This window comes from Ursus arctos, unplaced genomic scaffold (assembly GCF_023065955.2).
Source record: "Ursus arctos isolate Adak ecotype North America unplaced genomic scaffold, UrsArc2.0 scaffold_9, whole genome shotgun sequence".
NCBI classification, from domain to species: Eukaryota; Metazoa; Chordata; class Mammalia; order Carnivora; family Ursidae; genus Ursus; species Ursus arctos.
The window spans coordinates 33,085,621-33,107,241 of record NW_026623111.1 but is presented as its reverse complement, the minus strand read 5'-3'; the positions used below and the strand labels follow the sequence as shown (position 1 = coordinate 33,107,241).

Genomic DNA, 21,621 nt, shown 5'->3' with positions numbered 1-21,621 from the left:
CCCTTTCGTGGGGTCTACTTATGTCATCGATGCTTTTTATCCAGGATCCCAGGAGCATTCCGACTTCTACAGAGCGCACTTTAGGGACAGGAGACAAGACTCAAATCTGTCTAACCACTAGTTTTTCTAGTAAATGTACGTTCACGAATGTGGTGAGAACTATCAACATCTATGGTATTTTTGGATCATTTCACTCATCTGTCCTTTTCTTATCCTCTTCGTCAGAGATAATGAGAACCAGCTAAGGTTGCCGGGTGACTTACAGCATCTGAGAAACTCCAGATGCTTCTGTGTTACCACTCAACATTTTCTGCCTCCTTTGTGATTTATAAAGTGGCTAAATCCTATTCTGGAGTGTTCGGGTTCTGCTTTTCCAGCTTGATGACCCAGCTGCACCTACCACACTCTGGTTGGGGAAGCTATTCACCCCTCAGATATTTACCGAGCATCTTCTATGTGTCAGACACGGTCCTAATGCTGGGGACACAACATTCTGCAAAGTCAATAAATACCCAGATCTTATGTTCTAGTAGGGAAGACAAAAGATAAACAGAAAAACTGATAAATGAATACAAGTTGGGTGGCAAGTATCGTGAAAAAATAAGGCAGGTTAAGGGAAGAGAAGCTGATGTTGGCTGCTATTTTCGGCAGAGTTCTGTTCTTGCCCATCACATCCCCCGTCTTTATCCCCTTGTTCTAGTTAACACCCCTCCCCTCCTAAAATGGTAGGGCTTAGACCAATCATGGTACCTGTTACCCCTGGTCACAGACACTGGTTCAGGCATAGGACCCACACTGGGGCAGAGGACACCCCTAGGTATTTTACAGCTGGGCCTAGAAGGAAGAATTCCCTTGCTTTCAGGGCAAGGAACTAGAAGCAGGTAATCCTAGAGATGCCGTTGGCCATATTTCCTGATGCGAAGAATTCTCAAGGAGAGATAGGAAGAGATGGGAGAGAAGCATAAAAAGGAAGAACCTAGACTGTTCACTTTCCAGCTCTAGTCCCCAAGATTCTAAGGCTACCTTAGTCCCCATGGTTCTTCCTTCAACCTCAACATTCTCACAGTAATGCCCCTTTGTTCCAGTTCAGTGTCCCCTCGGTTGGGAGACCTCCTCTGACATAGCTGGGCTCACTGAAAGGCCATTGGCACTATGCTTTCAGAGATCGTTTTTTGGTATATAGCAACAGCAACCTACTATGAATACCAGCTATGTGCCAGATGCTTATGCTAAGGGCTCTACACGTGTTACTTTGCAAATTGACAATTTTTTAAAATTTTTAAAAGATTTTATTTATTTATTTTTGAGAGACAGAGAGAGAGAGAGAAAGGGCATGAGCAGAGAAGAGAGGCAGAGAGAGCCCAACATGGGGCTTGATCCCAGAACCTTGAGATCGTGACCTGAGCCAAACGTAAGCGCTTAACCGGCTGAGCCACCCAGGCGGCCCTACAAGTTGATAATTTTTTACATACGTTTGTCTCACTAGAAAAACAAATATAAAAAATTTCTGGCTAGTCTCCTTTGTGAAAGAAAACATTTTAATTCCAAATTTATTTGGAATTTATGCAGAAGCAATTCTAGTTGTCTCCTCTTAATTTCAGCTTAGGTCACGATCTCAGGGTCATGGGATCGAGCCCCCCATCAGGCTCCCTGCTCAGTGTGGAGTCTGCTTATACCCCTCCCTTTGCTTCTCCCCCCACTCGTGCCTTCTCTCTCGCTCTCAAATAAATAAATAAATAAAATCTTAGAAAAAAAAGAGATGACCCATGTATCATTATTCAAATCGGAATTTAATATAAAAAAATAAGCATTTAAATTTCACAAATCAGATGGAACCCTACCTTTGTACTTTCTCTAGGAATAGAGTTACGTGAAAAATTAAAGGATCCACGAGAGTAAGAAGTAAGAAACGGTGTGTTGTGTGGGTGTGTTCAGTTTATTTTTAAAGGAATTTAGATTAAAGGACTTTGTTTATATGCATAACAACCAATATGAAAGCTCTGTCCATTTACAAAATACATGAGCCAGACCAGCTCAAGCCAAACGGGAAGAACCATCAGGACCATTATCCTTAATTTAAAGAAAGAAGGATAAATTATTAGAAAGGCCGAACACATTCTTGCTTTCAGTATGAAAAGAAAGTCTGTAAAGCATGGAATGTCTCTCAAGGTCTCATTAGTGCATTTCAGTTTGCATGTTAGAGAAATGAGGAAGGGCAAGGCCTGAACTATTTGTGCTACAATAGGGACCTTATCCAAAACCCGCGGATGTGACAACAGCCTCATCCACTCACTGGGCTGGCTGGGTGGGCCGGCCCGCGGGCAGCCCCATATCCTAGCACTTTGGATGAGTTCCTGTACACTGCTGAACCTTAAAAAGGCAGGCACACACAATACATCCCACTGTTTCTTTGACAAATTCCTACCTTAGGCCAGTCTTTCCTATGACCAAATAAACAAATAAAGCTTTAAATACTATAAAAAATGTTTTCCGAATTTCCAGGTCACCCAAATATAATGGCTATAAAATATCCATCTCTGGAGAGAATGCTTCTAATTTGTCAGAGCCCGTCCAGGGAGGATGGCCAGGCAAGAACTTGACGGACGTGACCTCACCCACACCAAGGCCCTGACGGGTAAGCAAAATGACCTTTAGGACACATGCAGAGCAAGTCTTCATTTTTGTATAATACTGTATTGTTTAATTCAGATGTTATTCCCTCAAGAAAACAAGTGCAGAGCTCTCTGGGGAACGAAGCCACATACTGACGGATTGCATTTGCTCCTTTGGAATTAAAGTTGGAGAGAACTCAGACCTTCCATTCTCTGAAGACTATAAAAGTTCAGGCAGGTATGGGACACACAAGGCAAAGACCTCATTGGTAAGACAACTAGTCCTCTCTTTGAGTGCAGGACTTCTCTGGCCTGGTCAATTTCACCACGCTGAACTGTTAGGATCTTAAAAAGAAGCAAATGTGGGGCGCCCGGGTGGCTCATTCGGTTAAGCGTCTGCCTTTGGCTTGGGTCATGGTCCCGGGGTCCTGGGATGAACCCTGCTTGGGGTTCTCTGCTCAGAGGGAAGTCTGCTTCTCCCTCTGCCCCTCCCCACCGCTCATGCTTGCCCTCTCTGTCTCTGAAATAAATAAAGAAAATCTTAAAAAAAAGAAAAAGGAGCAAATGTGTTGATTTCCCGTCTTACACTAATCTCTTGGGATAAAGAAAGAAAGTCAAATTACCTTTCTCATCTGAGCCAGCAAGCCTTCGAACTCCTTCAGGTTCAGGGTCGTTCCGCTATAGGACGCAGAACTGTTTGCTGCTTTCCCCAGCCAGTAAATGGTAACTAATACCTGAAACACAACCAGGCACGAGAGCAGGAGAATTTTCCCTCAGGAATGACTTTTAAACTAAGGAATCAGTAATTCCCCACTAACAGGCAAGCAGGAAGGAGAGAATGTGCCACACTGATTTTTACAAAAACCACCATCCATGAGGTATCCATTAAATGTAAAATCATTTTAATAAGAACCCAATGCTCTATCAGTCAACACAAACATGATTCGGTAGTTAAAATAAAGCTCCAGTTTTAGGAGAAGTTTGGTTGTAAGAAAATGATCTCTAAGACAGCAAGATGGAAAAATAAATCCTCCAAAATCATTTTTCTGCAATAAAGGTTCCAAAATTAGAACGTAAAAATTTTCAGAAACTCTGGCATCTTTACCCAGGTGAGCGGGAAACAGGTTGTCAATTCCTTTTGGGAGAAGTGCTGTTAAAGGCTTACAGTTCCTACTTGTGGGCACAGAGGTCCTGCTAAGACCAATAGCAAAAGCTCAAAGCAGAGACACAGTTAATGAGTGGTTCCCAGCACAAGAACCGCCACATATCTCTAACTGAAATCAGAAGAAAGCAATGTAATGAAGAGTACCGTCTTCAGCTACCTAGCTTTGGGGTAGAGTTAGATTCCTATTCCTCAGAGATGGGAAATTTTTAGCCTGGACAAAATTACTGCCAATTAAATAACCTTGGATGCTTACGAATGTCCATGAATATTCAATAGTCTGAAGCTACAGTCCTTGGTTCATTTTTTTCTGTCTTTAAAGAAACTATCCACAAAAGCAAATGTTCTTTACAGTGATTTTTTCATAAAGCCCAGAAGGCTGAAGGTGAGCGCCTTAATGCTGAATTCTTTGGATCTGAAGCTCACGGAAAAGCTGACTATTATTTTATTTTCACATTTGGTCTTACTGCTTCAATGAGGCGGGGAAGTGCTGACTGTACCCCTCTCCACTTGTTGGACCAGGAAAGATACGTGGACATGGTTCCACATGGCAACACGCCCAAAATATGGTTGTGTGTATCAATGCTACGATGTGATTCGGTTTTCTACCTCGGTGGGAGGATCACACTTCAGGAATCCTTCAAGACTCCCAGAGAGTCTTTTTTAACATTGATTGCTTACAAATAAATTTCCAGAGAAGAGACAATTTCACATGTCAGGACGTTAACTAGGACCGTAAAATGACTAACGTGTGCTAGGAATACGAGCCATTTTGGAAGGTGTAATAGGAGAAACATTGAACCGTGTTGTGTTTTAGATTATGGGCTTTCTGATTTGTTTAAGACCACATGATGAAAAATGGCACATATCCCTAGTTGTATAGAGGAAGAAAAGGAAGACAAGAATGAAAATGTCTATCAAATGTAATAGCACCCTGGAAATTAAAAAAAGGAGGGGTCAGTCACAGCCAATTTTAAGCTTTATATACAGAAGGTCATTTTTTACATTCCTCAGTTTAAACTTAAAATAAGAAAACACTAACGTACTTGCAGGTCCAACTCCAAAAAGTTGATTTGGGGGAAGTACTAATAAAAACTCAAAAGATTAATAAGAAAAAAAATAGAAAAGGTGCAGGCCCATGACAGTCAACATGATTTATATTACGCTGATCTTTTCCCTAAAAAAAATGTGCCCAACTGCTTTATTTAATAAGCCCACCTGCGCCAACTGACAGAAAGGACCTGATATTAGTGCCGAGACAGATCATCTCGTGCTCGAGCAAGGGAATTACAGAGCGCCAGTTTTCATTTATTTCCTTCTAGGATGAGCCCTTGTGAATTACAGAGCCCGCCCCATCTACAGTTTGTTTCTGTCCCAGTGATCGACCGTCTCATCAGAGGCACCCAGCCTCGTTGGCTGAGGACTCTTCCGAGCACGTGCACGAGGGGCGCTGAGCTCAGGAGCTGCACTTTACACCGAAGCCATCAAAGCGAGAAGGAAAACGTTTTCAGTGAAGTCAAAACTTACATTTTTCAGTTTCCTACTGTAATCAAGGCTCCTATTGAAGGAAAAGGAAAAGAAAATCTGGTCAGAACGGCAGTTGCTTTGTGATGATCCCCTAAACACCCCTAAGATGTACGTGAAGGTAACGAATATGATGCAATCAGCAGAATGCAGTATTTTTTCTAAGGTCCATGATTAGTGGTTTCAGGTACTAAAGAAAATCGTTTAGGGAACCAAATGTACAAGGACGAGATGGAATTAAATTTCCAAAGTGCACCACAAAAAGAAGAATGCTTCGTAACATCTGGAAAATGAAGGCTTCCGTCTAAAACTGGGACGTTGGTATTTGTGTCCTCGAAGCCCAACTGTTAAAGTAGAATTTGTGCTTTGGTTATAGACCGCCGTCAAATCAAAATGTTACTACACTTCCAAAATCTTCATACAGCTAGTACTTTTAACAAAGGTCTAAAACCTTACTTCATTAAATAGACCCGAAAAGATACATAGGAGAGGCAATGCTATCCAAATATTTGTTCTTGTCTGCTACAGATATAAATTAGTGTTGGGAATGAGCCACAAGCAGGAAGATGTGTGTGTTGTGTTCGAATATACACATGCATTCTTAAAAATAGATAAATGCTTACTCTTACACTATAAATTAAAAAGAGCTAGTTGGTAGTACTTTTGAAATATTCATACAGTGAATTATAAAAGTTTCTACAAAATTATCCCAGGGTTTCTTTAACATGTCAACAAATAAATGCTAAGAAAAACAAAACAAGCATTTCTTTATCCCTGGGAACTTCAGTTGGGATGGGGAGTGGAGGAAGGGAGAATGCAATTCTATTATACACACCGGTCAAGAATTCTTTCAAGTATTTAGACCCCAGTTACTTTGTTGCTGCATAATTTTTTTTTTAAGATTTTACTTATTCCTTTGAGAGAGAGAGCGAGCAGGAGGGAGACGGAGAGAGAATCAGATGCAGACACCACGCTGAGCACAGAGCCCAACATGGGGCTCAACCCCATGACCGTGAGATAATGACCTGAGCTGAAACCAAGAGTCGGATGCTTAACTGACTGAGCCACCCAGGCGCCCCCATTGCTGCATATTCTGACCCAAAGAACATACTAATGATTAGGTGCACAATTTTAAGTCAATTGAGATTTCAGGGAATAGAAAACAATGTAGTATATACTAAGGAGATAAACCCATCAACAGGGACTTGAATTGAAGGAAACACTGGTCTAATTTGAATTTCATTAAGATAATGTTTTCAAGTTTACCATTTTTAATAGAAAAAAAACATGGCATTATCGGCTTAGATATTTCCCAGGATTTTTTTAACTTACAAAAACCCCAGATGAAAAGGAAAAAAAATCTATGAAAGATTTGAAATTTTAATGAAAAATAAGAATAGGGAACATAAAACGTTTTCTGCATTGACAGTAAAACTTCATAGACTAAAATTGTGCCCCAGTTCTAAAAAAATCATGCTTGGCACATAGTAGGAGCTCACAGAATATTTGTTGAATGACTTCTACCTAACAACCAATTATGTGAAAATGCTTCCAAATTTTTCAAGAGACACATACAGGAGCAATCCAAGGGCTTTCTTCATTTTCATCCAATTGCTTCAATTCCCTGGAATAATACTTGCTGTGTGACCTTCTGGATTATGCTCTCATTTCCCATCAAGGTCGTCTGGCATCCATTACAGGTAGAGTTCACAAAATTACACATGCAGTAATCATTTGCAGCTTGCTTTCTTTCTTTCTTTCTTTCTTTCTTTCTTTCTTTCTTTCTTTCTTTCTTTCCTTCCTTCCTTCCTTCCTTCCTTCCTTCCTTTCTTCCTCTTTTTTAGTCTACTCAAAGTTACTTCTCAAAAAAATAAAGTAAGAAAAATTACCTACAATAAAAGCTAAACTAAAGAGCATTTTTTGAAAAACAAGTTCAGGGAAGCATCCAAATTTGCTCTGTGGGATATACTCCTAGACCTTATGGCTTACACTATTAATTGGTGGGGTCAGTGGGGTGTTTTCTATCTCTGCGAATGTTCTGCTCAACCCTCAGAGGGTAAAGCAGAAGAATGTAGCAGTTCTACTTTAATCTACCGTGGCTATGAAATCTACATATGTTGCAAATGTCCCCCGTCCCCAGTGCCAAACGAAACCAGCATCATTTACAGAAAAGTTGTGAAGCAGAGAGCTCATTCTGTGCCCTACCCTTCACTGAAACTAGAAATGATTTTCTAAGTACTGTAAATGAATTTATGGCATAACTTGGATGTAAAATTCTATGTTCTTCTAGATACTCATACCGTGAAATGAAAATTTTTCTCCATAATTAATCCAGGTTCAGCCTCCTGGAATGCTTGTGGACTGTTCCTCCCACCACACTCCTTGCTCATTACCCTTTCTTTTTAAACATCAAGTTTGTTTCTCTTCCCCAGCCTTCTACTTGATCTCCTCTGCCTCGAATGCTCTACAGGTCTTCACATGACTTCACATGACTGTTTCCTGCTTCCTCCCACTCATGTCTCTGCCCGCAGCCTTCAGCTGAAATGCCACCTCTTCAGAGAGGCTAGGCCTGACCACTTCTGGACTGGTCACTATATATATATATTTTTTCCCCAGTTGTACTGAGATATAATTGGCATATGACATTGTATAAGTTTAAAGAACACAACATGGTGATTTGATATACATATATATTGTGATGGTCACTATCTTTCACGTCATCTTTTTCTTCCTTCTTAACACTTATCACTCCCTGCAGTTATCTTTTTGATTGACTTATTTATTTCTTATTTCCTGACCCTGCGTGTAAATTACATGTGAACAGGGAGAGCTGGCTATCTTGCTCATTGCAGTTGTCTGATGACTGGAAAATAACTGACACATAGTAGCTGCTCAGTAAATAGTTACCGAATGAATGAGATGAATGATAAAGTCATAGCAGAAGGTGATGGAAAAGCATTGCTTAAAGAAAATAATGCTCAAATAAAGGAAAAACTGAAAAAGGAAGAAAATGAGAAGGAGGAATGCAAAAGGGGAGAGAGATGGAAAGACAGGGTAAAGAAGGGAAGGGAAGCACAGGGAAGAAAAGGAGATGGAGAAAAGAAGCAGCTGGAAAGATAAAGAAAAATGACAGAGGGGAAAAGAAACAGGAGAAGGGGAAGATGGCACAGTTATGAAGACGTGACAGTGCCTGTGTGTCATTGGTCTAAGTGACTTTTCCTGTTTACATTGTTTTCTGTGCCTTTTTCTTTGGAAGTTGGTTGAATCATCTTCCCAGATCTGAGCCAGCTGGGCACTGAGCGGGTTTCAGCTAGCATCATGCCTATGAGGACATTCTGTCCAATTCCATCTTACAGTGGAAGACACAGAGCCCTACAGAAGGAAAGGAACTTGCTTAGGATTATACACCTAGGGAGTAGCAGATCGAGCACCAGACCCCTGACTTCCTGATGCCCAGTTTTTTGTATGTAAGCAATAAAGGTGATATAAATTCTCAATCTAAAAACCAAACTGTCTCAGAATTCTCCTGGTTTAGTGACATACGGATTTAGAGTAGCTCCCCCCCCCAAAAAAAAATAAGAAAAAAAAAAAAAAAAGAAAATGCAGCTGCCAATACCATCAAAACAAACTTTCCTTCGCTATCCAAGCAATGTGTGTGTGCGTAATTGTTATGATGTCATATAGTTACTATTGTTTCTGGTCACTTGCCACCCAGGTGAAACTATAAATGTCAGATGAGTCAGAAACCATTTCCTAAAATAAACAATTTACAGAGGCTGGATTTAAGTGCAGTAATGTCCAGAGCATGTGATGTCTAAAATGAGGTAGGGGTGCCTGGGTGGTTCAGTGGGTTAAGCATCTGACTTCAGCTCAAGTCATGATCTCAAGGTCTTGGGATCCTGTCTTGGGCTCCAAGTTCAAGGGAGTCTGCTCTTCCCTCTCGCTCTGCCTCTCCCCCTGCTCATACTTTCTCTCATAAATAAATAAATAAATACCTTAAAATGAGGTTTATGGTGGTTTTCCCATATTCGAATACCTTAATTTGTATTCTATTTTAACACTTAAGTAAAATTTTTCCATGAGAAATATTAAAGAAAGGCACATTGACAACAGAGAAGTGTGATTTTATATAATCAATTATGGCTGACTCTCCCTTATTACCAGTCATGAATCATAAAATCCAATATAAACTAACTTGATTTCATTCAGTAGTTTCCATTTTTTCCCTCCAATAAATATTGACAAAGAGTATCAAATTAACAGCTCTGAATTTTGGCTTCTCTCCCTTTTCTGTGCCTCCATGATAAAATGACCTGAAAGTCATCAAAAGAAGTATAGCCAATCCACAGACCCTCTGTATGTAATTAAGCTTATTATTAAGGCATATTCATGCCAAATATCGTTGACTGAAGTGGAAAATGTTTTGTATGAAATGCGTAGAGTGGGCAGGACTTCTAAACTACAGGAAAGTCATCTACCATCTCATAAGGGTCTTTCTTCTCATTACCCTGGTCAGCTATTCCTTTCCAGAGAAACACACTGCCTTTTCTCTTACTGTGCCATTCTCTCCCAAAAATTCTTTGGCCGGAAACATGCCTCAGTGAGGAGACACAATCAACAACAGTCAAATGGCCAATAATCCATCTTCAAAGAACCTGATCACTGACATATGAGGAAACAGTTACAAATGTAAATGAGGAAGCAATTTCTCCATAATCTATTGCCCTCTTTGCATAATAAACAGAGTTTGGATCTGTTCACCAAGTTTGTAGTCTTCCAAGAGCCTATTCAAATGCCCAACTAGAGTGAATAAAGGCTTTCTGTCTAACACACAGGGATTCTGTGCATATTTCTCTCTTGCCTGTCCCTCCAGTAAGTCTCACCTAACATGTTTCTCCTCTTTAACATTCTAACTCTCTACATGTGACTTTTGCATTTCAAAGAAATTGCGGTTGACCAGAATGAAAGCTATACATAGAGGGAAGGCCAATGTGTCTTGTTTTGAAAGCTTGACTTTTACCTTCACATTTTTATTAGACATGTCCAATACTCTGCCTCTTGGACCTTACAACATTATCACAAAGCTACAAATCAAACAATAAATAGGTTTCCATTAAACATACATCTTGTGTTACTTACTTGACTGTTACTCTGTTGGACGTATCCTGTAGGTCACTAGGGTCAAAAAGTTGAGATTCTCTAAGGCCAAGCTCTTTACAACCTCTCAAGAACAAGATGATATTGTCCTGAAAGGAAGAAAAGAAATCCAAGTCTATATTATGTTGTGGTATCTTTATGAACCAGCCCTTCCTCTTTAATAGTCCAATTATCAGAGGGATGTCAATCATTAAGACAGCAAGAGTCAGATCTAAATTTTGGCTTGTTGGATAATAAAATCATACTTCGTTAAGACATGCCAAGGTAAACAGACACTTTCAATCTTCTAAACCCACAGCCATGCCAAATTCATTTTTTCCCCTTTACCTTAACACATTTGTATAAAACTGCAAGTAAAATATCATTGAAAAACAGAACATAGCATCTTTTGGGGGACCAGTACTCATAGTAGCCAGGTGTTCCCTAGAACTTCCAAGTTTTGTTCATGTCTTAGTGCAAGAGTTTGGTTCAAAATTGATCTATTTTTTTAAAAATTGGTTTTACTACCTAAATGTCATCAATGGGTTTTTCTTTTAAACTGACCTTCTAAGATACATTCTTTATCAGCAGGTTTTGACTGATAATACTTCTTTGTAGACTATGAATTGAATTAAATGGGAAAAAATGTAGACTGGGAAAATGGGAAAATCTAGACTTAATAGGTGACGGGAAAAAGAGGAGAAGGAAAGCAAAAGGCCTTTTCAGAGTGAACATTTTCTCTAGCAGGTACACGTTTTCTTTGAACTGGCAGAATATCAGGCACAATCGACAACTAAGGGTTCTGCCCTTCATCTGTTGGGAGTCAAGAACAAGCAGATGACTCTGGAAGGGATTGCAACTGTGGGTCACCCTTTTGGAACTCCAGGGTATTAGCAGCAGCTTCGGTTGCAAGTTCCTAATTGTCCTCTTTGTAGAAGGTTTCTGACAAGCTAACTGGTCCCATCAGTTAGAGAGAACTACAAGAGAGGAATTATAAAGGTTGGCTCCCGGGGCCAGACCAGTGTGAATCCATCTGAAAACTCTAAGAAAGCTATTACAAAAATCTGAAATGATGGTGGTAGTTACTGAATCACATACTCACAAAAGTGCACTTCAGCAAAGCAAACGAGAGGCATAGTGTTTCCCAATCACTCAGTCTACAGGCAAGAGTCTAAGATGACCCTCAGGAACGCTGTCCCCTGGCATTGCACCCTGCACGGTCGCCTCCCCCTGGAGTGCAAGTGGGACCTGTGATGTGATGGAGTTCACTCTGTGATTACCTTACTAACCAGCTGGCTCTGAGTTAATCAAAAGGAAGATTATCTGATTGGGCCTGACATCATCAGGGGAGGATTTAAAAGAAAGTGAACAGAATTCCTGGTGGCCAAGAGTTCTATGGCTGCAAGGAGGTGAATTCTGTCAACAACCACACAAGCTCGGAAGAGGCTTGGAAGCTCAGACGGAACCTCAGCCCCACTAGCACCTTGATTCCAGCCCCGTGAGACTCTGAGCAAAGGTCATGCCATGTCCATACTTCTGATCTACAGAAACTAAGGTAAGAAATGGGTGTTGATTTAAGACCCTAGATTTACAGTAATTTTTTATGCAACAAAAAATTAATATACCCAGGTGCAAAACAGTAAGAGCAATAGCAATAAATTGCTAACTTTTATACAGCCCTTTTATGCCAATATTCCCCCAAGAGCTTGATATATGCTAACTCATTTAACCCCGTACAACCTTAGTAGGTACTTAGTAGGCACCGACAGCATGTCCTACTATCATCCTCATTTATGGATGAGCAACCGGAGGCACAGAACAATCAGGCACCTTGCCCAAGGTCACACAGCCAGCAGAGGATGGAGGTGCAAACACATGGCATATAAGACAAACTTAGGCATCAAATCTGAGGCTGCCACCAAAGGAAGATGATGCTACGGAGTCAGGGGCTGATCACAGAGGGCCTTGACGGCCAAGGAAGGTAAGCTGTGGAAACCAGAGAGGGGCTGTAATCTGAGAAGTGGTGCTCAGACCTGCAGCTGAAGTAGATTGTTGGGGACAGGCGTAGGGGAGGGTAGAGGTTGTGAAGGACTTGAGAGGATTAAGACAAGAGGCAGGGAAACCCATGAGGAGATACCACAATCTCACTCCCCCTCTTCCCCCACGAAGGGGGCCCCTCCCAGAAGGTCTTCTCTCCCATGTTTTTCCTGGGTCCCTGGATTTTCTTCAGCAGTGACAATGTGCCATCTTGCCTAAGACCCGTGTCATTCACAAGACCTCTTGTAGAGTGACAAGGAGCTGGTCATAGTCTGAAGTTAGCCATACCCTGCCAGTCTCTCCTTCAATTACTTTGCATGTTTTAAAATTATCAAATGTCTCCTTGAGGTTTTTCTATCCACCCCCCAACCCCTATCTCCAGAGTTTTATTAGATGTTCCCATGAGTCTCTTCTATGGCATGTGACTATCTTTCTGGTTGATCTGTGAGCTCTGGGGGCTTCCTGCCCGGAGGAAAACAAAGAATGGGTGCTGGTACTCTCTAGGAGTCATTTGGGATCACAATATAAGAACCAACCCGTGACCAGCACGGAGGCCCCTAAGAGGCACATGACTGTGGCACCGCAGTTTCTTAAGAAAGACGAGGAGGGGCTCTTCCCTTATGCATTCCCACAGGTGCCCTTGAGCGCCACGCTATATTCCTCACACAGACTGCAAACCCAACAGCATCGTGTTGCCAGATGGGCTGAACAGTTTGGGCTGGAGATTTAAAGGACTGCAGGTCTCTTTCCAGCAACTTCCTGCAACCTAATGATGTTGGAGGGGAGCCAGACCCTGGTCAGGAGAAAACCAGAAGAAAAAGCTCCATGGCCAAGAGCTAACAGGGGCAGCAGCCGGACTGGGTAAAAATGACTGTGCCTTTAATTACATAAAATGCATCCTGCAAATTCCCATCTGCCTTGCTCTTCACATAAAGATTTTTCCACATTTACAATTCTAAGCAAAACTCACATCTTAGTGTGTTAGCCCCAGAAGCCAAGCAGTACAACAACGGAGAAGTAAAAGTCACTGATTTACGACAATGACCATTTTATTAGCTCTCACTATCATAGCATTACAAACCCATTAAAACTCAGGAAGGCCTTCAAAAAAAGTTTTTAAGGGACTCTTCAAAAAAGTCAATGTCATTAAAAAACAAAAACTGGACATTACAGAGACATGAGGACCAAATCTAATTTATGACCTCTGATTGGATCCTAGATACAAAAAGGAAAATATGGCTATAAATGTCTACTTTAAATATGGACTATATGTTGGATGATGTTATTGAATGAATGTTAATTTGCTTAAGCAGGATGATGATGATATGGCAATTGTATAACAATACCTTCATTTTTAAGCAAATATATGCATTATTTAGGGACAATTTATCATAATGTCTACGACATAATTTCAAATGGTCAGGAAAAAAATAAGGGTGTGTGCATATAAGAGAGAGAGAATGTTTACACATCATGGAGAAAGAAATAAAGCAAATATGGCAAAATATTAACAATTGATGAATCTAAATTAGGTATTGGCAAACTTTTTCGGTAAAAGGCTAGGTAGTAAATATGGCTTGATGGGCCTATAATGGTCTGTCAAAATGACTCAATTCTGTCACTGTAGCTAGACAACACATAAATGAATGAGAGCATGTGTATTCGGACACATTTTATTTACAAAAGCAGGCCCTGGGCTGGATTTGGCCCACAGGCCCTACTCCAGGTGAATGATAGGCAGGGATTCCCTGTCATTCTTTCAACTTCTCTGTACCTTTGAACATTTTCCAAAAGAAGTTTGAAGAGAAGGTTTTTAAACGTGTAGAAGTGTGGGGTGCCTGGGTGCCTCCGTCGGTTAAGCGGCCAGCTCTTGGTTTCAGCTCAGGTCTTGATTTCAGGGTCATGAGATTGAGCCCCGCGTCGGGTTCCCTGCTCAGCACGCAGTTGGCTTGAGATTCTCTCTCTCCCCCCTCCCGCCCCTCCCCCCACTTGCACTCTCGTTCTAGCTCTCTCTATAATAAGTAATAAAATCTTTGAAGAAAAATTTGCAGAAGCGTATTCAACTACGTGGCTTGGCTGGCAAGACCAATGTCATCAAACTCAAGGAGAAAATAATGGTTGCCTCAGGGACGACGACTGCAAGTCACCAAGGTAAATGCTCCCGTGCCACTGACAGAAAGTTACCATCTCTGGCTAACTGGAACGTACTGTAACATGAGTCTCAATTCAACCCAGATGCTCGACATAAAGTTCCTAACAGAGTCCATTTTGTGCTAGACTAATATCAATATACACATTCATATGCTGCTTTTGTAACTACCAGGTATTAGCTCCTCCTTGTTCTCGGTTCAGTGGCTTCCCATTTCATTAATTTGTGGGTCTGCTCTGTGCATGAAAACACTCCCCAGGGCCCCAGGGTTAAGGCCTGAGCTTTCCACCCTCCCGGCCTCTTCTCTGAAAAAGGTCCTTGTATTTTGCCACCTTCTTTTCTTGCTTCAAAGAGAAGATGAAGGAAAGAAAGCCCAGGATGGTCTCACCTCCAGAGTATAGCACTATCCCTGGAATATAGTAGGTACTCTCTAAGTATTTAAAATAAATTAAGTACTGCATTCTAGGGACTTACAAGAAAGAAAAAAAAAAAAAAGAAAACAAAACAAAATTCCTCATCCTCATGGAGCTGACATTCTAGTAGGTGAAATAATAAGGACTTAACAACAAAAGTGTCTTATCTTCTGGATTAAAGTCCATGATACATTAAATAGCTGGATTTGTTCAAGACACCCCTAAACAGAGGTCTACCTTCCAACTAGACAGTGGAAATGAGGGGCACCTGGGTGGCTCAGGTCAGGATCTCTTGCTTTTGGCTCAGGTCAGGATCTCAGGGTCATGAGACTGAGCCCCACAATGGGCTCCATGCTGGGTGTGGAGCCTGCTTAAGATTCTCTCTCTCCCTCTGCCTCTTCCCCTCCCCTGCACCATCCACAGCACCGCCCCCCCCCCCAAGCCTGGGTCTTAAAAAAAAAAAAAAAGACAGTGGAAGTGAGAGAAGGACAAATATATCACGGGACAGAGAAAAACAGCTTTGGAGTCCAAAGGTCTTCAGTTAGAATTCCAGTCTCAACCATTTATTAGCTTTGTGGCCTTGGGCATCGTCCCTAACCCTTCTGATCCTCAGATTCTGAATCTGAAAGGTGGGGGAATGCCATCAACCTTACAGAGACACCAGAATTACAGAAGATATACATTAAGAACACAGCCCAGTGTCTGGAACCTTCTGGGTACTCATTATATGGAAGTTATTATTACATTCTTGTCAACTCGGGACAAGAAAAGTCTGTGGAAAGTGAAATGAGAAACAGTTGATCCATCCATGAAAAGCAGACACAGTGTTTATTTATAGCTTTTGCCAGGGACATGGGACATGGTTAAAAAAAAAAAAAAAGAAAGAAAGAAAATTTAAAGCTGTAGTTGCTGTTATTGTTTAGTTACTGTTATTAACTGCCATCTTGTCACTTTTCTACAGGCTGCCTCAAATTTACTCACAAGCTATGAACCAAAAGTCCATTTGTAAGTTAGCTGCTCATTTGTAATTATCCCACAGAAATCCTCTTTGCATGGTGGTTCCCAGAACCGGAAATGGCTACTTAATCCAAAATGTACCTGAAGCCGAGTATTAATTCTATTATGAAGCTACCTGCTGAGCAGAACAACATTTCGGTGGGAAAGAGCATGTATGAGAAATGCCAAGCAACATCCATCTTGGCTAAAGTAGGCCAAAGGATCCCAGAGGCTGTAGAAAAGGCTTCCTCAGCCCCAGGCAGTACCACGGGAGGGAGGAGGGGAGAAGGGCGGGTCAGCAATTCATATCAGTGTAGCCCCCGAGACACACCGCAGCCAGATCCTTTCTCCCTCTTGTCTTCAGATGGCAGGCCAGGACCTGCCGCTACCTTTCCGTTTCTCCAGCTGTCATTTCCAACTGGAAAGGGACTCTTCTCTGTCCTCGATCCACTGTGGAACATGCAGCTTTCTAGCTCAGGGGAAGGCTCCAGCATTTAATGGTTCTCTAGGGAAACCAGACAGGCTGTAAGAAGCTCCCTTCTCTGTCCAATCTCCTCGGCTTTCTTTCCTTTATAGCCAATAGGGGTAGGTCAACATGATGGTGGATTTGGAGTTCACAGAAAATGAAGGTAATGCTCATTTGTGTTTCAAATGAACCCAGACGCCTATACTGCAGGTATTCAAAATGCCATATATACAAAGCATCCCTATAATTTTGTTTTGATAGTTGAAAAGACCAGGTGGAAATGCAAACTGGAATTACTCTGCTGAATTTCTTATTTTAATACATTTTCTATAATGTATAGATATAATAAATATTTGCTTTAAAAATCTTAGTAAGGATTAGGATATCTCAAAAAGATCCACGAGTGTACCAGAGAAGATCAGATCCTTTTGGAAAATCGATAACACTAATGTTACTTTTCTATTCTGCCTGTAAGGCTTTTTTTTTTTTTTTAAACAAAAACATGATTTTTGTTAGGTTTTCTACATTTGAAGCAAACAAACTGCCTTTAGCAGAAAAGCAATTACAAAATTCAGAACTTAAGGAATATATCACCCCAAAATCTCCAGGAACTTACCCCACAATTAATAGAATTTGGGGATTTCCTGTACCTGCCGTGTGTTCACAGTTGCTTTCCCAGCCTGTATGGGTTCCAGCCAAGCTCCAGCAACTGGCAAGTACCCAGAACAATCAGCACTGGCCAGACTTTCAATGCATTTATATTTGCTGGGCGTGCTTAATGAGGATAGCAGGACTTCCATCGGGAGGTGGCTTGTTCTGCCTGAGGAAGTTCTGGGGAAGCCTGACCCAGAAGCTGGCAGCTCGGTGGCTGCTTGAAGGAGCAGAAAACAATTTATAGATGGGAAATGAGCAGAAGCATGGCGGGTGGCAGGGAGTGAAGGAAAAGCTGGGGAGGGGAAGAAAGTCATGAGAGGGGAGCTGGAGGGGCATGTTAGAGCCCTGTGAAGGATCTGGACTGTTTTCTAGGCAGTGGGAAATCAAGGCCAGTGGATGAGGATGGAAGCAACCTGGGGATCCGACCTTTATTTAAAGAGACTGTGTCCGGTGGCAATGGGAGAGATCCACTGGGTGGAGGGGACATGGTCCATTTAAGAGATTATTACAAGAGCTCAGGGAGAGACATGGAAAGCCTGAAGTCATCCAGAAGCAGCAGGAACAGAAAAGAGGAGGCAGTTGTAAGCACCCCTGTTGGCTTGGCAGTTGAGTGGATTTGAGAGTAGGAGGAGGGGGTTTGAGGCGATGGTGAGGTTTTGAGCCATTGAGACCATCTGAAGGAACAGAGGAGGGGGAGATTTGGGAGAATCAGAAATGATAAAATCTGGAAAATATATATTCAAAGAACTACAGCTCTTTGGGAGTTTATATTTGGGTCTGGAGCTCCAAAGTGAAGCCTCAGGGGAACATGAAGGTTTGGAAATCACCAGGACATGCCCATTGCAGAAGGAGGGGAGAACATGATACTGCCCAGGAGAGTTCAGACAGAATAGCAGAGATGAAAACAGGACCATCCAGAATACCAACATTTGATGGACCGTTCAAGGAGAAGGAGCCCGTTCTGACTGAGGAGAAGCAGATGAGAGCAGATGGAGAACCGGGCAAGCTAGCCAGGGAAGCCCAATGAGAGCACTGTTCAGGGAGCCTGTGTGTCCAGTGCCAAATGCTATAGCGCACATCCAGAGTCCCCACGATGCCACTCACTCGCCGCATGGCCATGGCCAAGTTGCTTAACTGGTCCCTGCCTCAGTTTCCTCTTCTAAAAGCACAATGGCCTCCAAAGCCCGACAGAAGCTGCTGCCCACTACCTCTCCGACCTCGTCTCCACCACTCTCCCTCTCCCTGCAGCCAGACACAACTCCGTGCTGGTCTTCAACCAGCCCTTCCAGGGCCTCTGCACTGCTCTTTTCCTTACCTAGATATTACCTAAAACAATCTCTGGTATATGATAAGCAAACATCCAATAAATATGCAGGGAATGAATGAACGACCATAAAAACGGGGATATGCATAATATCATAGGGCTCTTGTGTGGAGTTAAGTAAGAAAATATACATAAAGTGCTCAGAAGAGAACAATGTTTGGCACAATGAATGTTTTCCATGATGATACTTATTTCTATTAGAATGAAAACTGTTAAGTCATCAATGAATGGATTTTCTGATTGAAAGGACATTACTGACTTTTGGGAGAACTTCAGTGCAATGATGGGGTAAAAAACAGACTGCAGAAAGTTAAGAAGTCAATGCAGAACCAAAACAATGGAAAAAACACACAGAGACGCCTTTGGGAAGTTTGGCAGAGAAGAGATTATGAGATAAGTTATGACGGGTCAAAAGAAGGTTGGCTGATTATTTTTTTTAGGCAAGCGGCCCATCAGGAGAAACACGGCATCCTGCCTGACCCAGAGCTTCCTTGCCCCTCCCAGACCATCATCTTGGTCCTACCATTCTCAGGAGCAATCCTCATTTCATTTGAGGTTTGAGCCATCAGTTCTTCACCATAATGATCTCCTGTCCTACTCATTATTTCTGTCACAATCATGGGGGACTCTGGTGCCAACCTCCCCACTCAATAGAGTCAACATTTTAGGTGACTTGTTCTTCATGGGCAGCCTGTTCCATAACCTGGCTTTACAGATCTTTGACTTCTTTGATTCCAATAGTTTTTACTTACACACTCCATTTCAGGATCATAATTGTCAGCTATACCTAGCCTGTGGAATTTGAAACGCCAACATCCTGCTCTGGATTTAGTCCCTCTCCCTCTAGGCTTTCGATCCTTTTCTCTCATAATGCCCGCTCTTTCATCTCCAGATGCTGCCCTTCTCTCTCAGTCCATTTCCCTCTTCCCTCGCTGCCTGGTTTCCTTCGTGATCCAGTCCAGACAGGTGAGACTACTCCACTGCTCCCCTTCCTGTATCTTCAACATCCCCACTTCTCTATCGCCTGTTAGGGAGCAAAGACCAGGAAAAGGAAATAGTGAAGGTAGAACAGTTAGCCTTGGAGATGAGCCTGTCGGCCCATCAACCCAACCAGTTTTGGCCTCTACTTAAAGAGGGATCAGGTATGCCCACTCCTCATGTTTCTACGTGGAGGGACAACGCTTCCGATCCCTCACTCTTCCTCCGCCTGGTTGCATTGCTAGAAGAAATGGGCCAAGCTCAGCCCAGCCAGTTTGGATTTCCCCTCCGTGGAAGTCAGCCTGTCTGTAAGACATATGTGTCCTGTCTGTCTCTGCCATGTGGTAAGAGGCCCCTCTCTGTGGGGGAGGCCTGTGGCTGTCCAGCTGTGCCAGGAATGGGTGGATAAATTTGTTTAATTCAGGAGTGAGGATTAGCAAACCCTCTTGGCTGCAGCTCTAAACCCATGCTCTCCTATTTGTTTCATGAGAAGTAAAGCTGATATTTTGGTCTTTATCTGCCTCCTGTGTTTATACCTCAGCTGGGAGGGGAAGAGGGGAGTATTATTTACTGATCACCCTAAATCCCTAATGATCTGTTCCTGGTGCTACTGGAAATAATGGTGCTGTTATCAGGCCTGGAGCTGCTATAAATTTATAAGCTCCCACCTCACTGGGCCCCTTGGATCCACTTGGTAATCCTTCTGGGTGTCCCTGGTGAGCCCCTTTCCCAATCCTTGCTGAGGTTTTTACACGCCCCCTCTGCTGTCTCAAATCTCTCTACCATGCCTTCATCTTTTCCTCCATCAACAGATAAATGTCATTAGCCCCCAAGAATTAAATCCCTTCACTCCACTGATCCCAGGCTCTGTATATAAAAGCTTTTTAAAAAAGGAATATAAAGTTGGGTATTGTAAGGCATTTGAAAACAATCTGTTAACATTTTTTCAGCAATGGGGGCAAAATATAAGTCTCTGTTAGAGTGAAGATCCAACAGCCAGTGGTTATGCTATATTTTAAAAATTTATTCAAAGATATTTATTGCAAACTTATTGTATGAAAGGCAATGTAATATGCTAGGTGCTTTGGGCAGAAAGGGGTCATGGTTAGAGTTGGGACTCTAATTTGCAAATGAGAAAACCCTGGATGGAAATAGACATATATTGGATTACAGAGCCCAATACCTCCCAGCCACGGGGGAGTGGGGGTGCAGCTGACCTTTGAAACAACTGGAAATCAGGGCCTTCTGTGTTTGGAAGCTGGAATTGCTTCATTTCTTGTCTGCTCATTCTGCATGTTAGCTTATTTGCTTTCATTGCGGACAGGTTTCCTCCACATGGATCCCTAGCTCCCAAGTTTCGTATATGAAGGTTGTCACCCTCCCAAGAGGACTAGTTCTCTTTTTCACTTGCAGTTCAAAAGAATACCAGGAAAAGGAAAAGACCCTTATTGGCCTGCCTAGGGTGAGCTTCCCTCCTACAGTGACTAATGGGATGGGGTAAAAGAGACCAGGAATCGTTTTCATCAATGGTAGGGGTAAGGGTAGGGGGCAGAAGAGTTTCCAAAAGAAGGAGAATGATTCCCTAGTAAGGGGACCCAGGTCAGACAAAGCTAGCAACACCGCCCACCTTCACAAGAGTGGACCAGGTGTGGCTATTTCGCTCAACGTTCTTACGGAGTACAGAATTGCTAACTACCATTTTTTAGCATTCTTTTTTTTCTCTCTCTTTTAAAAAAAAATTATTTATTTACTTTTTTAAAAGATTTTTTATTTATTTATTTGACAGAGATAGAGACAGCCAGCGAGACAGGGAACACAAGCAGAGGGAGTGGGAGAGGAAGAAGCAGGCTCATAGCGGAGGAGCCTGATGTGGGGCTTGATCCCATAACGCCGGGATCACGCCCTGAGCCGAAGGCAGACGCTTAACCGCTGTGCCACCCAGGCGCCCCTAAAAAAAAATTTTATTATGTTATGTTAGTCACCTACATCCTTTTTTAGCATTCTAAATATAACTGATCAAATTTAGTTTTCCTTTAAAGATGTTCTTTTGAAAGAGCCTATACATTAAGATGTAATGCTGCCTCATTTCCCCAAACTTCACAGGCTTGATGCCAAAGACAGCCAACCACAGAATGAAGGGAGAATAATTAATAAACTAACTCTGTTGGAA

The 21,621-nt window shown here is 42.2% G+C and overlaps 1 protein-coding gene across 28 annotated transcripts in view; it reads right to left on the bottom strand.

Annotated features, from left to right (window-relative positions):
* Positions 1 to 21,621, bottom strand: part of LIMCH1 (LIM and calponin homology domains 1) — a 320,176-nt gene that overhangs the window by 91,445 nt on the left and 207,110 nt on the right. For all 28 annotated transcript variants that reach the window (XM_026508806.4, XM_048212070.2, XM_048212069.2 and 25 more), the window contains 3 exons: positions 10,438 to 10,544; positions 5,302 to 5,332; positions 3,236 to 3,346 (listed from right to left, as the gene is read on the bottom strand). In XM_026508806.4, coding sequence (XP_026364591.3) covers positions 3,236 to 3,346; positions 5,302 to 5,332; positions 10,438 to 10,544 — 249 coding nt within the window. The remainder of the gene's footprint in view (positions 1 to 3,235; positions 3,347 to 5,301; positions 5,333 to 10,437; positions 10,545 to 21,621) is intronic.